Below are 20,980 nucleotides of genomic sequence, written 5' to 3' on the forward strand. Positions count from 1 at the left end.
ACTTTGTACAGAAACAGTGGCTGCACTGCCTCCCTCTCTTCATTCAGCCCCCTCTGGAGCTGGCCAGGTGCATTGATTAAAAAGAAATAAAAGCACTTTGAAATACCAGCCTTGGAGAAGTGGAAATGAAAACCCCTCCAGCTGCTGAGGTTCGGCTAAAGTTCTCTGGCACAGGTTTGCTAAAGCTACAGTTTACTGGTGATGGGCTATTACTGACTGTGCTTCTACTTCATCTGGGACATCCTTAGCAACCCAGGGGAGAAATAGCAGGCTATAAAAGATGGCAGGCAAGAAACTTGTGTCTAAATGCCCCTCCCAGTCTGGCTGGCCAAGAGCCTTCTGTATGCAGACATGTTGCTGATGGCTGAAGGTCCTGGGTGTGTCCCTCAAAGCATGTTTGCTGGCTGGAAAATCCCATTAAAGCAATTTTACTGGAGCAAGAGCCCATTTTCATTGCTCAGATCCAGCAGCTCTGACATGGCATCTGCTGCATGAGCTGCTGCTAACTTTGTTCCCCTGAGTCAGCAAGGGGAACAGCATCAGCTCTCCTAAAGCTCCCAGTCTGAGTAAGACTTGCCACGGTGGCCTTCCTCTGATGTAGGGACTTGGAGATGCACCTAAATATGCAAGGTGGAACAAATGGTGTAAAAATAACCCAGGCTGACAGCTACTCGCTCTGCTCCACTCTGGCTGCACATTGCTGCTGCTGGGACAAGACAGTGCTGAGATAGCAGCACTCTGTGCTTGTAACAAAACTGGGTCAAGAGCACCCATCTTGGGTGCATTAGGAGTTGGCAGTGTTGATTCTGGTTGCTGCCACAAAGCCAAAGGGGTGGCTAGACTGTGCCTAATAAAGGAGGTAAGAGTGAGCTCTGCCAGGGTCTTTGAAGCAAGTGGGCTTGAAGTCAGGAGCTGTGGCTTGAAAAAGCATCAGGTAGCATCCTGGTGCCACGTGCAGATGGGATGCCTGAAGAGGTTTTGCTCTAGTCTTTCTCTTCTAAGATGAAAAACTTACCTTGTCCTTCTTCCTGTAGCTCTTGGCAAGAGAAGTTGTGGGCATGACTGTGATAGTTTTGTGTGTTTGTTCAGAGATGGATATAGTATTTTAATTCACTGCTGGGCCTGGGGATTACTAGCTGTACCTGAGCCTTTGCTGGTGGCTTCCCTTCCCAGCAGGCTACAGGAACAGGAGGATTTTCCATGTGGTGTTGTTCTGCCTCCTCTTCCTCTGCAAACTACCCAGCTAAACCATGTCTTCTCCTTGGCCTTCTCCTGCTGCTTCCATTGATACTCTGAAGGGAATTTTATTTTTTGTAAACCCTTGTGAAGGCCTTCTTTTGCAGGGCTGAGCAAGCTCTGTCCATGTTCTCTGTGAGCCCAGGATCTGGGCGGCCCTGGCAGCAGCTTGTCTTTTCCACTAATCTCAATTAAGATTCAGTCTTGGCAGGACGGAGCCTTTTGAGCTGCCAGCTGCAATAGGTGAGATGAAGCTTCAGGGGCAGCAGAAATTATTCCCTTCCCTCAGCTCAGCTAATTTCTTGGATCTGGGCTGAGGATGGCCCCAAGGGTTGATCTGCAGAAGCCAAATGAGCCACACAGAGCTAAAACATTTTCATTCAGCATCAGGCCCAGGGTGGGGAAGTACAGCTCTCTGAAGCGCTGAGACTGTGGGTGGCAGCTGGGGAGGGGATGGAGGGAGAGAGGGATGGACGGTTGGTGTAATTCCAGGCACTGTCTCACACAACAGCAATACCAGCCTTGAGTGCCAAAATCACCCCTCTAATGAAACCTAAGTTTGTTAAGGCTGCAGTAGTGGCAGGTCAGGGCTGTGCAGCTGAAGCCCTCTCTCACAGCTCCCAGAAGCAGATGCTGCCTGGTGTGACACTGCACAGCTCTGCTGGTATTGACAGAGCTTTGCCACAACCTGCACCAGCAGGTAACTGGCCTAGGACACTACCTATGGAGCAGCAATGTATCTGACAGCCTGTGTTGTCTTCCAAGCATAATATTAACACAACTTTACAGCTGCCTGGCCCTCCTGCTATCTCCTTCTCTTCCTCCCCTACCTCCTTTCCCACTGCTCTTGACTTTGCAAACACAAACTCTGCTTTTGCTGGCCTCACATCCTTTCAGCTGCACACCCTGAAAGTATCAGGGGTATAGAAGAGAGTGTTTCTGTTGAACTTAATTTTAAATTCATGCAGGAAGAACTTAGTACTACTAAGAATTCCTCGTTTTGAATGGACTGTCCAGAATCTGAGATCATGCCCACTCTGTTGGAGTCATTGATGGAGCAATTGTCTCTGCTGCTAATTTGGGGTTCTGGAAGCAAACTGTAAGAAATCATGAAGTGTGAAACTTTGTTCTGTGGAGCAAGTGTTGTGTGGATGGCACCTTGGAGAGCCATGGGCAGTAGGCAGCTTGCCAGATGGCCATGGCACACACAGCTGAGCAATGCCTGGTTTGTTGTGCTTCTCTGCTTGGAGGAAAGCCCAGCAGTGTCTCAGGGCATCTATCCCATCCCTTCTGGTAAACTTGCACTTAGCTGCACTTTACTGCTACTATTTTGGGTATCTTTTACTCCACAAAGGAGCAAACAGGGTAAGTACAAAGATAGAGATGCTAACTGGAAGCTTTCTAAACATGGCACTGGCAGGAAGTATGGAGGGACAGGGGAAGGTGAAGACAGCTGGATTTGTGTCTCAGCCACCCACTGTTTAAGCTTGCTGTTACCCAAAGTGAGAATCTGCTCTTATAACAGAGTGCACTGAGTTCACACAAAGCCCTTCAAGCACAGACTGTGACAAAGGACTCAGCTCTTCATCCTGTGCCTTTCTGGCACCATGTCAGGGTATTGCTTGCCATCATCATGACTTTGCAGAGCTCATGACATCCACCGGTTTTGAGACCTAAGTTGAGGCTTTTACCTGTCATCTCAAAAACCTGAAAACCTGGTCAGCCCACTGCAACCAGCAATTCCTCTAACCGATTTTAGATTCCTTAAAATGCTGAGCTTCTCTTGGAGCGAGGCTCTTGTGCGTGGAGGGAGGTGAACTGTGTTTCCGTTTAACTAATTAGCAGCTCTGTCTTGGCCAATGCACACACGATGCACCAGCCATTTTTCAGCTGTTCCAAGCCTGCCAGACTGCTGAAGCAGCCAGACGGAGCTGAGAACCAACAAAGCACCAAGGAAGGGGGAGGACCAAGGGTCAGATCCTGTTCAGTCAAATCCCGTGTAAAGCTGAGTAACAGGGAATTTACAGGGAATCTCTGCAGGTCGCTAGAGGGCTGAAAATGGCTAACAAAATTCATTGTTCTTTTTATTGTTCAGCTTTTGTTTCTTTTAGAATCTGGTTTTGAGCAGTTCTCATTCAGAAAAAAAAAGTCCCTCCCTGAGGTATTTCTAGTTGTATTCCCCCCATGGCCCATTCTCCTTCCTGAAAAGCACTGCTCTTTTGACATAGATTTAATCTCTTTAAGAATTCTTAATGACCAGCTTCTGCCAGCTTCTCCTTTATATGCTGCATCCAGTTTTTAATAGGACAGTGTGAGGGTGGAGAAACTAGTATCAGGATGTGGGCATGAAGGAAAACCAGACTGAGATGCCCCATAGGATTCAGCCTGGATTAGCAGTGAACAGACTGTAACACACAAATGGGCCATGAGCTGGGACAGTTGAGTTTCCAGCAGGCAAAAGCTCTACTGTGTGTGCAAGGGTTGCCATGATCTGCAGTATTTGTATTTTGAGCTGTGTTTGACATGCACAAAAGTGCAACTTGAACTCTTACGGCACCCTTCAAGAGAAGGAGGTGGTGGGCTTGGTGCTTTACTCTGTTTCTGCTCCTAGAAAAATGATGTGCTTATTTTAGGATTGACAGCATTTTGCAATCTTAAAATAATTTAAGTTGGAAAAGACCTCTAATATAATTGATGCCTTCTTGGTGGCAGGAAACCTGAGAGCTTTCTTTGAAGTTCAGATGGATAAGAAAGGGAATTTCTATTAAGGCTTATTCATGATACAGGAGGGATGGACTTTTATATAGGCACTTCTCTGAACCTTGGTTTCAGTTGCGGTTACTCAGACTAGGAGGAAGAGCTCTGAAGGCCCCAGTTCTGCAACAAAAAGCAGTGATGTTATATACAGCCACTGGCTCAGAACAGGCATGTGGGAGAAGCTGGGATAATGACAAGAGATGATAAATTACAATGTTAAGCCCACAGGATTACGCATTTTAAGAACAGCCAGATTAAAATGAGTTTCTCTCAACAACAGCAAAAAAATAGGTTCTTTATAGTAATAAGTTATTAAGAGTGATCCCTTGCTAATTGCTGACTAATGCAACTTGCAAAGCCTGTGTTGTTGCTTGTCCCGAGGTAACTATTCATAGAAGCTTTTGGGTTAAAACATAGAAAGATAAATAAAAAGGATATTCAAAGTAATGCAAACCACACTCCATTGCAACTAGTATTTATTAAAAATACAGTGGACAAAAAAGCAAGCCTCCAAAAAGCAGTCATCAACATCATCAACATATATTACACCATGGCCCACCTAGCACCATAGAAACACAGAACGCTCTCAACCCATTTCTCTTACAAAATGTTGACTCATGTTTGGTTCATTACCTAAAAATGTGCATAGTTTAAAGACTTGATAATGTAACATGAGCATAAAATGGCACCAAAATCAGTTTGCCCTGCACTTCCAGCCACTCTAAAACCAAAGAAGTAGTGAAGTGTGCGTAAGTAGCGAGAGAGATGTGTGTGGTGGTCATGCATGTGCTCAGTAGTCCCTGGTATGGCCCTGAGTCCTTTGTGTGAGTTTTACAGCATGATAGCAAGCTTGAATCATATGCCCAAAGCATTGTTTTATTGCTACTGAGTACATCGAGTTTCTTTTTCATTTTCAAAATTAGCTAGAGCCTGGGGCAGGCCAGGAGGGCAGGGTGTGTTGTGCATGGTGAGGGACGGTAAGTGCTTGTGTCAGTCATTAGACTTAGCAGGTTACACCTGTGCTTCCTTTTCCTGGCACTTTGTTTCCACGCTGAGCTAAGGAAACTTTCATGCTGTGGGCACAGCAGTTCCACAGATGAATGCAATCTCTTGTATTTGCAGGATTGGGTTCCCAGCCACTGACATTGTTGGTGTCAGTATGGCAGTGCTAGCTACACTCCTGGGAATGACAAGGAGTCAAGACTGTAGCAATGCATGTAGATTGTCCTGGTTCTGGCCAGAACATGGGCAATTTTTGCAGTAGCCAAGTGAGGGCATGGCTAACAGTATGGGAGGTTATCATGGGGACCAGGGAAGAGGTCTCTTCTGGTAAGGGAAGAGTCACATAGTACCAGTTCTCTCTATTATTGAAGGTGTTACTGCTCATTTTCTTATTCCATTGCTGTTTCCAGTAAATTGTTCTTATGTGAACCCATGATCTTTACCTACTGTGCCTCCAAATTCTCCTCTCCAGCACACCACAGGGAGGGAGGAGTGAGCAAAAATGGAACACTAAATTGGGAATACCATTCCTAAACCACATCGTTAATGTACAAATGCTTATGGATTTTGGGCACCAAGCTTTCCAGATTTCTTTCCCTTTCAGCTGCAGCTGCTATGTCTGTTGCTCTCTGCACCTTATCTCACAATGACAACAAAAAAAAGAATCAAATCAATTCACCTGCAATAGAAAGAGTGCCTTTTGTTGTAGCTGGTGTGTGAGATTTCTGAAGGATCTGTAGCAAAACCTATTGCCTCCTCATCTGAGACCTGTGCTTACTTTACATGAGCAGGATGTGCATGGCAGTGTGGTGTGCTCACAGTACTTTAACCTCTTAAGCTTAAGATAATTTTTTGATAGTGTCTTTGACCTTGCTAGAGTTGTCTTTGACCTGCTAGAGTTATCATACCCTGTGTGTATGAAGGGAGCACCCTGAATAATATGCAGCTTCACATTAGCCATAAGCAACCATTAACAGCCTGTCTAGAGCATTTAACATTTGAAAAGCAGCCATTAATATTAACAAGAATGTTGAGTAATTTCTTCTCTAAGACAGTTAATTACCAAGGCTAATTAATGCTACATGACTGTGGCCACTGCTACATTTATGGGGACACTTAAGTGCTCCAAGGCCAGAAGACTTTATGAAAAGCAAATTAGAGAAACATGCAGGAAAACACTCTGGCAGAGGCAACAGTACCTACCTTCATTTTCCAAGTGGCCCACTAGTATTAAAGTCTGTTTTATCTGTCAGAACTACGCAGGTTGCTGGTTCCTAGGAGCTGCACTGTAGCATTAAAAATTTGGAGTCTTCTAGGGTTTGGTGCAACATCTCCTTCTAAAGTCAGGGAGAGCTTAAAACTTACTTCTGTGCATAGCAAAATTAATCCCTTAAGGATGCAAACAGGGCATCCATGTATTTCAGTGCTAAGGTCAAAATGCTGGAATATGCTTCTAACATTGTAAAACATACCTTTCAGATCAGAAAAATAATTCTTCCAAACCCAGAAATCCTCTTTCTGCATCATGTTTTACAGAGCACAAGGCAAAAAAACTGCCTTTTTTTTCCCTTTTGAAATTGATTATCTGGTTATTTCCCATTTGCAGGTGTCTCTTATGAGGAAAGGCTGAGGGAGCTAGGCCTGTTCAGCATCCAGAAGAGATGACTGATGTCTCAATGTATATCAGTGTCTAAGGGGGAGATGCCAAGATTATAGAGCCAGGCTTTTCTAGGTGATGCTGAGCAATAGGACAAGAGGCCATAAAAGGAAACTGATGCACAGGAAGTTCCACGTGAATTTTTTACTTTGCAGGTGACTCAGCACTGAAACAGATCCCTTAAAGAAGTTATGGAGGCTCCCTCAAAGGAGCTATTCCAGTCTGGACACAACACTGTCCCGTGTGCTCTGGGTGCCTGAGCAGGAAGGTTGGACCAGGTGACCCACTGTTGTCTTTTCCAAATTTACCCATCCATTCTGGGATTCTTTGATTCTGTGAAGGGAAGCAGTAGCACTGCAAAGGGATGGGAGCTGCCCCTTGACTCTGACTGTTCCATGTTTATAATCTCTGCTGTTTGGTGAAGTTCCCTAGCTGTGTTCTTCTCACTGTCGCCCTCTAAATTCAATGAAGAAGGTCAGGGGAAAGACAGACAAACACAGTTCTAAAATTTTAACCCTTGACTTTAAAACAGTTGCCAAATAACAGCACTTTCAGCTGGCTTAATTTCCAGAGCTCACAGTTGTATGGTGTGATGACAGCAGGTGTATTTCACAGCACAAAGAAAAAAAACCAAAACAAAACTAAACAAAAAACACCACCAAAACCACAAAAGCTCTGTGGTATAAGCAGGAATCTTTTCTCAGTCTCATCATGAGGACACTGAAATGGAGGTACTGGCAGAGTGGAGAAGTCTGTCCTCTAGAAAATACACATGACTTTCAACAGGGATAAGTGGCTCCACTGTTAAAGTGAGCTGACATAGTAAGGCAATGCTGGAGGCATGGGATTGCTGTACTGTACACACCTGCTGAGGTCTTCAAGCCCACCAGCTGAGCAAAAGGACTTCTGTAAGAAGCTGAACAGAAACAGTGGTCACTTGGAGGGCTGGAGGTATCTGAATATTATCTAGACCCTTGAGAAGTCTCCCCTCTGCCCACCTGTCTTACTAATCAACTTCACCTCTTGGATGACAATATCATGAGTGACTGCTTTGCACATGTCGTACACCGTCAGCGCAGCCAGGCTGGCAGCTGTGAAAGCCTCCATCTCCACACCTGTCCTCCCCCAGGTGTGACAGGAGCTGCGAATCACCACTGCATGCCTGGCCTCATCCAGGCTCAGAGACACCTCAACATGGTACAAAGGGATGTTGTGACACAATGGGATCAACTGGCTGGTCAGCTTGGCTCCCTGAATTCCTGCAATTTGGGCTACTGCCAGCACATCCCCTTTCTTCACCTGGTTTTGCCTCACCATCCTGAATGCCTTTTCACCCAGGACCACCACGGCACCAGCAACAGCACTTCTTCTGGAATCTGGCTTCCCTGCAACATCAACCATTGTGGCCTGTCCTTCCTCATCAGTGTGAGTCAAGTTGTCAGAGGCATGAGGTACCTTTGTACAAGACCCTGAATCCCTGGTATGGAATTCAGATCCTGAACACGCCTCTTTGGACTGACAGTCCACAGGAACTTGGCCAACAGAAGCATCAAGGCACTTTGTATCAAATGTGGAGCTTGGGTCCTTCTGGAAGACACAGTAGCCTTGGACCTGGGTTTGTAGAATTCCTGTTGCTAAGTGCCACTGTTTCTCTGGGTGAGATCCTGGTAGGAAAATTTGTCCTGTGAATTTATTTTTCATTGATGTTTTTCCATTTTGTTTGGGTAAACTTGCTCTCAAAGTCAGCCAATGGCTAAATGTGTGGCCCCACTGTCTGGAATTTGGGGAATTCTGTAGGGCATCTTGGCATAGTGGGAATGACATCAATGCAGGCTCTGGGGAAAAAAAACCAAAAAGATGAGAAGAACATCTTACTAACTGGAAAGCTAAACTGCCTGTAGCAGCTGAGAACCCTGCCAGAAAACTGCTTGGGACTTCCTGTGTTGCAAAAACCTCAATAAGCCTGAAAATATCCACTTTTTTCCTCTAGCTCCTTCTCTCTCATCAGTTCCCTGCATTTCCTGATTTGCTATTAAAAATCACAAGACTCAGACTCATTTTAAAGTCCCTGACAAAAAGAAACAACTTACTTTCTGAAAGTATCAACACCTTTTGAGAAACAGCACCCAAGAAAGCTTATAGGAGCATCAGTTCTGAAGAAAAGTGAATCACAGCATCTCAGCATCTATTTGGGACCATCCCAGCACCAGCCTTCTTTCAAAAGCTTGGCAGGGTTAATAGGAAATTCTTACACAGATTCTCAGCTCTGCCTTTCCAAACACCTCCCTCCCAGCACAGGCAGCTACACTTCCTCCTTTCATCTCCTTCTGCAGGGAAGGGTCATGCTAGCACTTGAGGACAGCAGGGACTACAAGCACTGCAACTGCACTATCTACAATCTCAGAGGGTGATGGGAACCTCTCATATTATTGCCAGCTCTTAGCACGTTAATGACAGCTGACGTTTAAGCACTGGAAAAGCTACAATCCCCTCACTGACAGACAGATTTTAAATCTACTCAGAAGCATGTTCCAAGTCAAGCTGGCAGAGCTCCCAGCTGGCAGAGAGGTAGTGAGCCCTCCTGCCCCTTTTCACCATTTAATCCTTTGGTTTTGGCATTTGCACTGGGCTAAATGCCAAGTGTGAAGACAGAAGGAGCCTCTTTCACATTAGAGTGAATAAAATGTTTTGTAATTAAAGAAAGCAGTGTAGAGGTAAGTGGCTAAGCCCTGGTTTAACAGCACCACTGATAAGCATGTTTCTCTTTTTCTGAAGCTCCTCCTCTCCCTGCTCTGAGAAATGTGGCATTAGGTTGTGCTCGATAACTTCCTTTGGTAGTTCTGGTATTCAAGGACTCCCTTTTCAGCCTATTCACAGGTGCATCAAAGCAGCTTCCTGCCCCTCTGCACATTGCTGAGATATTTCTGCTGCCCAGGGACTGTCCACAGTCCTGACAGTAACAGACAAAGTGTGGACAAAGGTCTAGTTGTGCTCCTCCATCTTTTTTTAAAAACAAACCCACCAAACTCTTCCTTGTTAGTCCCAGCCTCTGCGAAAACAAGACTGATGCGGTTAGTACCATTTTCATCCAAAGTACCCTCCAAACATTGGTCTGAAAGTACCATTCCTGAAGCTTAAATCAACCATAGATTTCATGATTATAATCACTGCAATAACCTAAATTCAGGCAAAGGCCTTTTTTCATCTACAGCTGATGGCCTATACACTAAGATTCCTGCAAGTTTGAAGGCATGTATAGCTCAGAGGAATGGGATTAAATGGACATAAATTTACTGAGTGCAACATTTCTCTGCTTTAGAAGAGCACAGAAAATAATTTTCTTATTCCTCTTCTCTTGCTCTCTCTTTTCATAGTGGGGCCTAACCTGAATATTCCTTTTAAAATCCAGGAACTCAAAGCACTCTGTTCTTCTGGATTCCTTGATAAGCTTTAAAGCTGAAGCTAAACCCCTATGAAAGTGTCTTGTTTTCAGGAGAAGCCAGACTGCAAAGGCAGACAAGTACTTCCTTCCACAGGGTAAACACACTAGGGTGGGAGCAGGGAGAAAAGTTTGCTCAAGTAAAGTGGGAAGTAAACAGATAGCCAGAGACAGTAATGAGTTCAGAAAAGCATCTTTGCTTTTCTGAACAACCTACACTTCTTGAAGCTGAATCTAGTCATCTCTGTTTGAAACCAAATTGCTCATATACCTACCAAAAAAAAAAAGATAATGGTTTTCTACTGCACCATTTACTGAAACCATCTGATAAATTCCATCTCCTTATATCCTATTACTGCACCTCAAGTTTAATTGTGTCAGCTTCCAACTAGCACAATCTCAGGGGGAGAAAAGAAGGCAGGAGATACTTAAATTAATGAAAATTCCCATAACTGAAGTGAACCCAGGAGAAGAAGAACCTGATGAAAGGAGTATTTTGATTAAGGGAAATAAGATACAAACCATATAGCAAAGGATTAGACAAGAGCAGTGCAGAGAAGACACCAGGTTTGGCTCACTGAGTCTAGCAAAACCAATTAGTGATTTCCACAGCATTCATTAAATTTCATTAAATTAATTCCATATACACACTCCCCCACTGACTGCTTGCACGCCAGCATTATTTGAAGTTTGTAACTTATTCAAAACACAATTATGAAATCTCCTAATGATTCCTCATGTGTCATAGTGGGATACTCTCCATTCATCTCCAGTCTCTCCACTGATGCAGTGACTGCCAGCAGTCAGTCTCAAAGGGAGATGGAACAGCTGTAGGAGGAGGACCTGGACAGACTGCCTTTTTCACTGCATGTAAGGCAATGTTAAAGCACTTTTCAAAAGGAAGTTGGATTGTTCTGATCTGCAGACATCCAAACATTGCTATGAATGCTAACTTTGGAATGTGGCAATTCTTTCAAAGAGAACTTGAAAAATTATGGAGGTCCCAGTGAGCTGTCAAGAGTTTAATATAGTGTTTTGTCATCTTAAAAAAAAAACAAAAAAAAACCAAAAAAACAAAATCTTTTCCTCATGCAGCAAGTCAATACACACTTTAAACAAAGGGTCCTCCTTACCCTTTTTCTGGAACATAATGCAGCAGTGGCCAAATACTATCAAGCAAAGGCACAATCTTGCAACAGTTAAGATGGAAAATGATGGCCCTTACAAGTGGGGCACCAAGTGAAAAACATTCCCAGTGAAGACCTATGTTAAAGACCTCTGCAGATCCTATTTCCTAATAATGGCAACATAAGTACAAGCCCAAGGGGCTTGGTTTAAAAATAGAGTAGCTGTTATTATAATATCACCTGTTCCAAAGACCTGAAAATTAATGCATGTTCTCCTCTCCAAGAGTACCTGTTTTAAAACCTGTGTTTTAAGCTGCCCAGCAGCTAACCTGCTCCAAAACATCAATGGGAGGATGAGAGTTTGGATTTGAAACATAATGTTCACGTCTTTCACCCTTGTTTGTTTTTTTCCCCACACCTTGCTGATAAGGAACAACAAAACATCTTACAATTAACCTTACAAAGCTAACTCTTGTAACCATTTCTTGAGGTTTTTTGAAAGACAGCTATCTTACAGAATAGGTAAACAGAGGCATGGACAAGGTAAAATCACACTGAAGGAGATGTTAATAATCAGTAAGAGAACCACAGCAGTACTACATCACTCACGAACAGAGCTTCAGGCAGAAGGGAGAGCTAGCAAACAGCTTCAATAGACATTAGAAGGAAAGGAAAGGCTCTTGGTTCATAGGTCTTTCATAGTTATGTTCTGAGACTTTGCAGCAATAAGAGGCAATTTTAAAAGAATGAAGCCCCACATGTCAGATTCTGAAGTAGTAGTGAGGTAGGAACACTTGCATTTCTGTCAGCTTGATGGCTCTATGTATGTTATAAACAAAGCTGAATTTCTTAATCCATGGATAAACTCCATTCTGCATCCTTTATATTTATATGGCAATACGGTCAAAAATCACCTCAAACTGTCTTATAAGTAACTATACTGTTCTACCTAAGTACAAAGTAAGATGATAGGAAATAAGGTAGAAAGGCTCATTATCCCTTTGGAAAATGTAATGAAGTGTCTTAATTAGAGCAAACAAAACCAGGGCTGTCAAATGGAAAACTGGGTAAGGTTCGGTAGGGACATTAAACCTTTCCTCCTCCTCCACTTCAGCATGTTAGCTATAACTAGCTAATTAAGAAGCCCATTTCTTTGCCTAAACCTAGGGCAGAACCACAAGCTAGACGCAAAAGCCAAATCTACTCTGCTCCCTCGAAGACAGAAACCAAACAAAATCAGTGTATGATTTTTACGTACTGATTTGTCACCCACCAATCAGGATCATTGGCCGGTTTTTCATCCGAGAAATGTTAAACGTGCCTAGAAATAAAATAAGGAACACATAAAAATCCCAGCTTTTTAGGCTTTAAGTCATGCACCTGGTTTACATGTTTAGTTTTCTGCTCTTCAGAGTGCAACCTGCATACTAAGAAAAACAAAGCCCAGTAAAGACCAAGGGAATTGGAGGAGGGGGAATCCAGCGTGGTATAATTTAAAACTATTAGATGCCTGAGTCTCCAGGCATCCAGCTGCTGCTGGGTCTATCACACTGCAGAACCCTTTTCCAGAAAGCTTGCCATAATGTGAATTACAGTCTACCTACTACTGAATTCAATCTATTTGAGACTATCTTGTCTCTAACAATGGCATTTGATTGTTCTAGTTCTATAGATAAGATGTTAATAAGTGTTCCAGTTCAAAGAAGTTGGATCACAGAAAGCCCCAGGGACAATAATGAGATTAACACAAGGTAAGATAATTATCTTATATACCTATAATTATCTTATATACCTATAATTTTAGGTAAGTGCTGATGATGGCAAAATGACTTTAGTAGACTCTTCCCCATCCACTCCCTCCTTTCCCAAACCAGAACTTATAAATGAAGGGTCTACAAATAAAGGAACCAATCCCTCCCCACCTTCCCTTATAAGGCACTATTTTATCTGCATCAGACCAACGTCCTTTGCAAGTTAGTCTACGCTTAGATTTAAAAGCTACCTTAAAATGTGTTTCACACATTAGGAGAAAAGGAAAAAACCTACTATTATTAAGCTCTCAGATTCTGCAAGAAAACAAAAGGGCCAAAGCATATTTTTAGTGTATATGGGACTAATCTATGATTATAAAGCCAGTTCATGTACAAGAGGTCAACATTCCCAGCTGGAGCCAGATTACACAAATTCAGGTTTAGATGTTAATGTTTATATCGATATAAATTCAGAAAAGACAAATGCATCCTGAGAATGTGACTGCATCATCACGGACCTTGTGTCACAACCTTATGCAGAGCACAAGATGAGTACTCACAAAGTGCTGCATGGTGACAAAGAGATTTGTCACTTCTAGAAACATGTTAATGCAGTATTTGGATCAACAGCTCAATTTAGTCCTTCTTTTACAGCAAACTAATTAAAAAAAAAAAGGGGATCCAGTACAACTACTTAGCTTTACACTTTGCTGTTGTTGTCATGAGCAGTGGTATTTGCATCTATTTGAGAGCAGAAGTCAGTCCAAAAGTCTTTCAGACAGTGGATTCTAACTGTCACGGAAGGTTACAAGTACCAGGACATTGTTTTCCCTATCACTGCTGTTATTTCTCAACAAAGTACAACAAACATACCAGCATGCTGTTTCTTTTTTCTGCCCACTGCTGCTCCAATGATTTGAATCAACTCCTTCTCTGAAGCACCCGACCGGAGGTGATCCCTCAAGGACACTTCTGAATTCCCAAAAAGGCACACCTGCAGCCAACCCAGGGAAGAATAAAATAAATTACTTTTACAAGTATTTTGTACTAACCTCAAAGTGAAGAGCTTTGAAGAGGCCTACCCTATTGAAGGAAACATTTATGGAGATTGTTTCCTTTATCTCCCCTCATGTACACACAGGCAGCCTAAGCTCATTGGACCTTCAGGCTGCCTCGGTCATCTGATGTTAGGCAGCAGCACAGCTGTTGTCAATATCAGGTGACAAAGCGTAAGTGCCAATTTTTAATTGAAAACTTTAATTTTCCCCCAGAAACTGCCAGTTTCAACGTGGCAGGAAATATTCTTTGTTCTCCTTGTTCTACAGTCATTGAGCAAGTGTACAGGCTGCTCTTGAAGCAGAAGAGTTACAAGCTGTTTGGGAAATAAGACAGGATCCTTGTGGAATGCAAAAGCCAAGACCTCACAGCTGCTTGGACCCTTTTTTAATGGGAAATCATCTGCTTGTCACATGTTTAAGATGATTTTGAATCAAAGATTAGAGTAAATGTTTATATTTACTGATCTTGCAACCATAGTTAACTGAAGTTAACTATGTTAGCAAAACAGAGAAACCAAAAAATAGGTGATGTAACATCTCCCTAACAGCCTGACAAGATGGAAGAAGAATACATAAGGATAAATAAACAGGAGCTAACTGGTAATAATTATGCATCTTTACATCCCAGCTACTTTTAAAGCATAAATTTCAACACTATTTTCACTGCATGAAAACAAAAAGAGTCCTTCTTCACTACCAACCTTTAGGTTCCCATCTGCTGTTATCCTCAGCCGATTGCAGGATCCACAGAAGTGCTCTGACATGGAGGTGATAAAGCTGATTTGTCCCTGGAAATGTGGCACCTTGTAACTCTAAAGAAATACAGAGGCAAAAAAAAAAAGTCAAATACAGACTCCTAGCTTTTATAGCTCCACTTACCTAAAGACTGGAAAATCTATTTTAACATAGATTTTCTTCAGCCCTCAGATCATATCAAAGAAAAAAATAAAAGCAAAGTCAGTTTTTTCAGGTGTTCCAGTCTATTCTGTCCTGTTCCTAGAAATCTCAAACTTGTTAAATGCTTGCTGTTGTAGTTATCAACTAACAGGTGATGCCTATAGGAGTATGAGCTAGAAATTCCCCATTTGGCACTGTATACTCTAAAGCAATAGTTTTTTCATGGAAAAACTCTTCCATCAGGATTGTTAATGTGCAGACACAGACTGACAAAATTTTCAAAAGCTGTAAATACAGGATACAGGCCTAGCATTTTTTATATCTGACTGAAAATACATCTAGAAAACACATTTTATTTATAAAGGTACAGACTATGACTAGGACTTCATAAGCATCAAGTCTCATGCAAGGCAGCTTGACCAAAACTCAAGAGTTACCACACTGATCAACTTCCTTTGGTTGTCAAAAATCAATGCTGAACTTGGGAGAATTTGGGGATTTGGGGCAGGGAAGGAATGGGGGCATGTTTCACAAGTTCTCTGTCCAACCCCACCTTGGCTGTGCTGGAAGTCTCATAGGGTAATTTCTCCAGTTCCGGCCATCGCTGTTTAATTATATCAAGCAGCTCTTTGTAGCTCACCATCTTCTTGAAGTTCCATTTATTGCCTAGAATTAACAAAACCTTAGACTGTGGATTTTATTTTCTTAATTAGCAAAGAACCACCTTCACATTCTCTGTAAGTGTCACTTAAGCTGAGGTGTCCCAGCCCCAATGAGTCCTTCTGCAGCTTATGTAGGGAAGAAGATAACCTGCAAAAAACTTCAGGCAATTCCTAATTCCCTTAAAGAGCTTATCAAAACCTCCAGAGACAAGTCTATGGGGTGAATGTCCACCAGCCAGCTCACTTCTGTCCAAGAAGAATCTCAAAGCAGCAGTACTTACCATCAAAGGGCATGTATTCTATGAACCGAACATCAAGGGGCAGATCCTTTGTGAAATCCACGAAGTCCAGCACTTCATCCTCATTGAAGCCTCGCATCACCACACAGTTTACCTGCAGGTTAAAGCAGACACCTGAAATTAGTGAGCAGAGTATGACCTGCACCCCCAGCTGCACAAGGAGATTATATGAATTCGCCTCATTACTTCTTGATGAGATCTTCAAGTTTTTATGCAGTTTTACTAAAAATTATTCATGGGGTGGGGTAGGAGGTGAGATGGACTATAATAAATTTCTTATTGGGTGATCTGTATGTATGGTAAAAAAAAACAGTTTCAGAGTAAATAAACACTGGCTTTACCTTAACAGGATGGTAGCCAAGTTCAGTGGCTTTGTGAATTCCTTCCATTACCTTGTGAAAGCCTACGATACAAAAAGAGTGAAAAATAATTTTTAATGTCTCAAAGCAGAATGCAAAAGGTGGTTATTTAGTACAAGACAAAGAGATGACAAATAAAAACCAATCTGATTCAGTAGACAGGGCTGCAAGTAAGAACAGCTGCAAATAAAAAGACTTTCATTATACCCCACCTCACAATCCCCAAAGATTACCAAGTTACTGTGCTCAAGTCATCGAGATCAATATTTAACTGATATTTGAGTAATCAACAATCTGGTATGATTTTTTTGTATCTTTGGATATCCACATATTATTAGCATAAGATTCTGCACTTCCCTGTAAGACAGCTTTCCTTGTGTTACATTCTTCTTAAAGGGAGTGGAAAGAATTTATGAACTGCCTCCAGATGCAATGAAGAAGGAATAATAAATTAATTTTTATTTTATAGTAATGGCTTGTGTCTTTTCTACAATGACAGAATTTCTCTGTTCTGAATCAGACAGTAATGTTGCTAAGTGAATTTTAAAAGGATTTTTCTAAAGTACATTTGGAGTGGAATGGATTTAGGAACAACAAAAAGCCCCTTGATTCCCTGTTCAACCCTGGCTGCAGATGTAATTGGCCACCTGAATCTACTGACAATCCATTAGTCAGAAGATCAGAAGCTGCATTTTTCAGGATCATCATTTTTATGACTAAACAGGAAATTAGCGAACAAAATGTGGCAGGGATTAGAGCATTTAGGAAAGCAATTCAATTGGCCTTTGACCCTTGAAAACAAATTAAAGATGTAAAAATCTACCATGACTTCAAGGAATGAAGTGCCCAGTTCCATCCTACCATTTAGTGTGGCCTACACCTACCAGCTGCTCTCAAATAGAAATATATAGTTAATTTAGGGCAAGTGTCTTTACCCCTACATGTACCTCTTAATGCTGGAAGAGAAATAAAGCAATGATGCAATTTTAGAATTCCAAGGTCATTTAGGAAAGCCTCTTAATGATCTCACTCAAACCCCCTCTTCTATCTACTTTGTTTGAAGTCAGGACTTTTCATCAAGACATCCATTCCATATTTTGTGTATTTCCTCCCTGCCACACTCAGCAGCTGGCAGAGATCAGAGGTGAGCAAGAATGAGACAGCAAACTCCTGAGCTCTACACATTTCTGGTGAGTGGGGGTGCTCAGCTGCTTGCCTCATGTTTGTGAATGCCTCTTCTACCCTGGCAGGTTCTAGACTAAGTTCCACTCCTGTTCTGCACATGAAACTTCGGTATGAGAGATCAAACACTGTATGAGACTGAGCTTCTTCCAAAGCTGTAGTCTTCAACAGCAAATACTTTATATGTGCTAATAAAAGGGTAGAAGGTCTCAGAAGTTTTGATGACAATCTCCATGCTGCTTCTAGTCATGTTTTTCTGCATAGGTCCATCACCCTCCTTTCCTTATCTATGATCTACTGGAAACTCAGATTCTCTAGTGAACAGATCATACCTTCATTACTCTGTAAGAGCTTTAGCAGAAAAAAGCAGTAACGCAGTAGTATTCAGTGCATACTTCATACGGGATGCATCAGAAAAAAAGAAAACTAAAGAGACAAAAATTTCACTTCACGGCTCTCTGGCTAGTAAAGGCATTATAAAGCATGGACATAGGAAAGCAGAAGATGGAATTATTTAATAAACCAGTTCTAAGGCTAATTCTGGCTGCAAAAAGTGATGAAAAACAAAGTTATTTCACACACTGAAATAGCTCTTGCAAACAACTGTTCACAGTTATGGCCTGTCACCCTTCTCAATCACCACCTACTTGTGCATGTGCCCAGGAAGTTTCCAGCACCTGTGGTAGATCTCATTCCAATTAAGCAAGATTGCAGGCAGATTATGGCAACAGAGATAATGATATACTGCTGTAAGCACCACCCAGAGCCATGAATGGGATCAAAAATCTCTGCTACTGCTCAGAAAATCTAATCTGTGACCACAGGATTATAAAAAGGAGAAACTCAATGTAACTAAAAAGGCCAGGAAGCAACCACTTCTCCTCTTTCACCCAATGAAAAATTTCAGTACTTTCATCATATCTGATTTCTTCTTAAGTCAGAACTTTAGCCAGCTTTACAGTACAGAGAACCTTAGAGCCATCCAGAAAAATCCTATATGGAACAAAACCTCCCAGCATTTAATCCTTACAGGAAAAAAGGCTTCAGGCCTACATTTAATGATACAATTACAATACATCAGTACCTCACTTTCCTTGTATGAAACACACACACACAAAAAAGAACAGGCCATGAAACAGGTTATACTGGCTACCTGCATGAAAGAATTTTTCATTTGTTCATCCCCTAGAATGTGGTATATTGGAAAATGTAGAAATATTACGGCACTCTAAAATGCTTTCACACATCATGTGAAACTGATGAGACTCTGATGATCTCACAGTCATTTTGTCTATCCCAACCATCTGCAAGTAGGAGCAGATGTGATGCATTATTCCAAGTTTCACAAGTCCCTGGTAAGCTCCATAATCAGATGCCACCTTTACTTTCCAGAGAAGTTATTAGCCTGTATGAGTCCAAGACCAGGAATTCCTCTCACCTTAACAGAGCTATATTTTGTTGCCTCTGGAACTGCCACAGGAGATAGGGTAGCTCAGTAGGGCAGGCACTGTATTCTCTGCTCATTCAATACTTGGAAATCTCCTATTTAATAAAAAACGTCCAAAAAAAAGCATTTTGCATAATTTCAGCCTTTAACCTTAACAAAAGAAAAAAATAAAAAATAAAAAAGCCAAAGCAATAGAACTCAATGTTACTATTTTTACCTGATCTCTGCTTAGAAAAAATATTTTAAAAAATACCTATGACTTTTTCTTCTCTTAAAAATATTCAGTAATAGAAATTGCCCTGTTCATTGTCTATGCTGTTCAGTTGAGAAATTTCTGTCTTTGTTGGTAAAAGACCTTTTTTCTTTAAAGGCAGAAGAGAGCACTTATATAAATAAAAATTACCTTCATCCCCTAATAACTTATAGTTTACTTTATAAGCAGCACTTTCCTAACAGCTTCTAATCAGATATGAATATCTCTGGCCTTATAATTCAGGAAACTGGAGGCTCAGGCTTGCCCCTTCAGTGGCAAAAGAAGGGCTTGTTCCTAATCAATGTCACAATCCAGGTAATACTCAAACACACAGGGCAGAAGGAAAAAGCACAGTCAACACCTGTTTGTGATTAGTTACAACCAGATACCACGATGGGAGACAACTACGCCATGACACAACCAGCTCAATGCAATAGCCTACACTGGAAGGATAATGCTCCAGTCAGATTTATGACAGAAACTGATTTCTGCACCATGACGCAGAAACCTAAAGTAGTACACCCATAGAGACTGCTGACAAGGACACCTTTCTGCAACTTCGGTTTGCTAGCAGTGATTCAAATGCTGACATTACTTCTCACAGCATTCCAGATTTCTACAATGATTTCCCTACACGTATCTAAGGCTGTAGCACCATCTGGTGGCTACTTAGAGGTTTTGTCAGAATTGCACGTTCACAGACTGCTGAAGTTACACTGCTGGACAGGAAGAGAATGATACAACATCAAATCAGTTTTAATTTGGAAGGAAGCCCAACCATGAAGCTGAGCTCCATGATCAGCTTTAGGATTCATTTAAACCAGAATCTGTAAGACTGGGCATAGCCAAGCATTTTTAAAATTTTACTTGCAATTTCTTGCTCAGCAGGAGAGAAGTTACAAAGCCAACATCCCTTCTCAAATTACCGCAGGCATGGTTTGTGTTTATTCCTATCAAAACGTAGTGGATACAGAACATCTCACAAATGAGACCACTGCTAGCACACCCCAAATATAACTTCCAGAAACTGCCACTATTCATGACAAGAAGTTGAGTTCTTGTGGCATATTTGTCCCCAGCTGGTATAGCAGAAATATCTGGTTTTTTGGATAGTATTAAAGAAGAGCAGAACACAAGACAAACACAAGATTTGGAGAGTCCTCTTGAGAGCTATGACTAACCAATTACAGATTATATGACTAACCACATGATTAACTATGGTAAACTGAGCATCTTCTACTTCACCAGCTCCAACGAAAGGGGCACTACCTGCTAAGCATTACAGAAAGGAGGAAAAAGAGCCAATATTGAATAATCCAGTATAGACTACTTTTCCTAGCCTCAGAAGGATAGCAATTCATTTTCCCCCTGAAAGTAACTGATTGTGAAAAATATAGTAAGCAAATCAGGACATTCCTGCAAGTATTAACACAGTTGCCTTAGAAGACAAGTTTGTACCTTTTCTTCGGACAATGAACTCAAATTTAGCTGGCACCAAAGTATCCAGGCTAATGTTAATGGCATTCAGTCCTGCTTCCTTCAGCTGGGGCAGCAGTCTGGTTAAGTTGATCCCATTGGTTGTGACAGCAATGGTTTTCAGCCCTTCTAGCTTGTACAGTTCACCTAGGAAAGAAAAGTTAAAAGAACACTTTAAAAAAGTAGTTAAACTAAAAGGTTTAAAGGTTACACAGAAAATCCAAAAGATTTGTGAAACAAAGGAAAATGTATCAATGTGTGAAGAAAATGTGGACACACTTCAGTGCTTCGGCCTTCTTCCAGTTGTATTGGTTTAAGAGACCAATTTTAGCATAAATCCATTTCAAAAGGTATGAGAGAACAGTTTATTGCAAGTGA

At 41.7% G+C, this 20,980-nt stretch overlaps 1 protein-coding gene across 3 annotated transcripts in view; it reads right to left on the minus strand.

Annotated features, from left to right (window-relative positions):
* Positions 1-4,452: 4,452 nt before the first annotated feature.
* MOCS1 (molybdenum cofactor synthesis 1) overlaps positions 4,453-20,980 on the minus strand; it is a 30,022-nt gene continuing 13,494 nt past the window's right edge. The window contains exons 4-12 of one of the 3 annotated variants that reach the window (XM_068185508.1): positions 20,585-20,749; positions 16,227-16,288; positions 15,868-15,979; positions 15,478-15,590; positions 14,729-14,839; positions 13,843-13,963; positions 12,492-12,539; positions 5,904-8,487; positions 4,453-5,864 (exon numbers count right to left, since the gene is read on the minus strand). In XM_068185508.1, coding sequence (XP_068041609.1) covers positions 7,619-8,487; positions 12,492-12,539; positions 13,843-13,963; positions 14,729-14,839; positions 15,478-15,590; positions 15,868-15,979; positions 16,227-16,288; positions 20,585-20,749 — 1,601 coding nt within the window. In that variant the 3' untranslated portion in view covers positions 4,453-5,864; positions 5,904-7,618. Of the gene's footprint in view, positions 5,865-5,903; positions 8,488-12,476; positions 12,540-13,842; positions 13,964-14,728; positions 14,840-15,477; positions 15,591-15,867; positions 15,980-16,226; positions 16,289-20,584; positions 20,750-20,980 lie in introns of those variants that run through there. The other 2 variants (XM_068185509.1, XM_068185510.1) reach the window with 2 other exon arrangements.

The sequence above is a fragment of the Anomalospiza imberbis genome, chromosome 3 (assembly GCF_031753505.1).
Source record: "Anomalospiza imberbis isolate Cuckoo-Finch-1a 21T00152 chromosome 3, ASM3175350v1, whole genome shotgun sequence".
NCBI lineage: Eukaryota > Metazoa > Chordata > Aves > Passeriformes > Viduidae > Anomalospiza > Anomalospiza imberbis.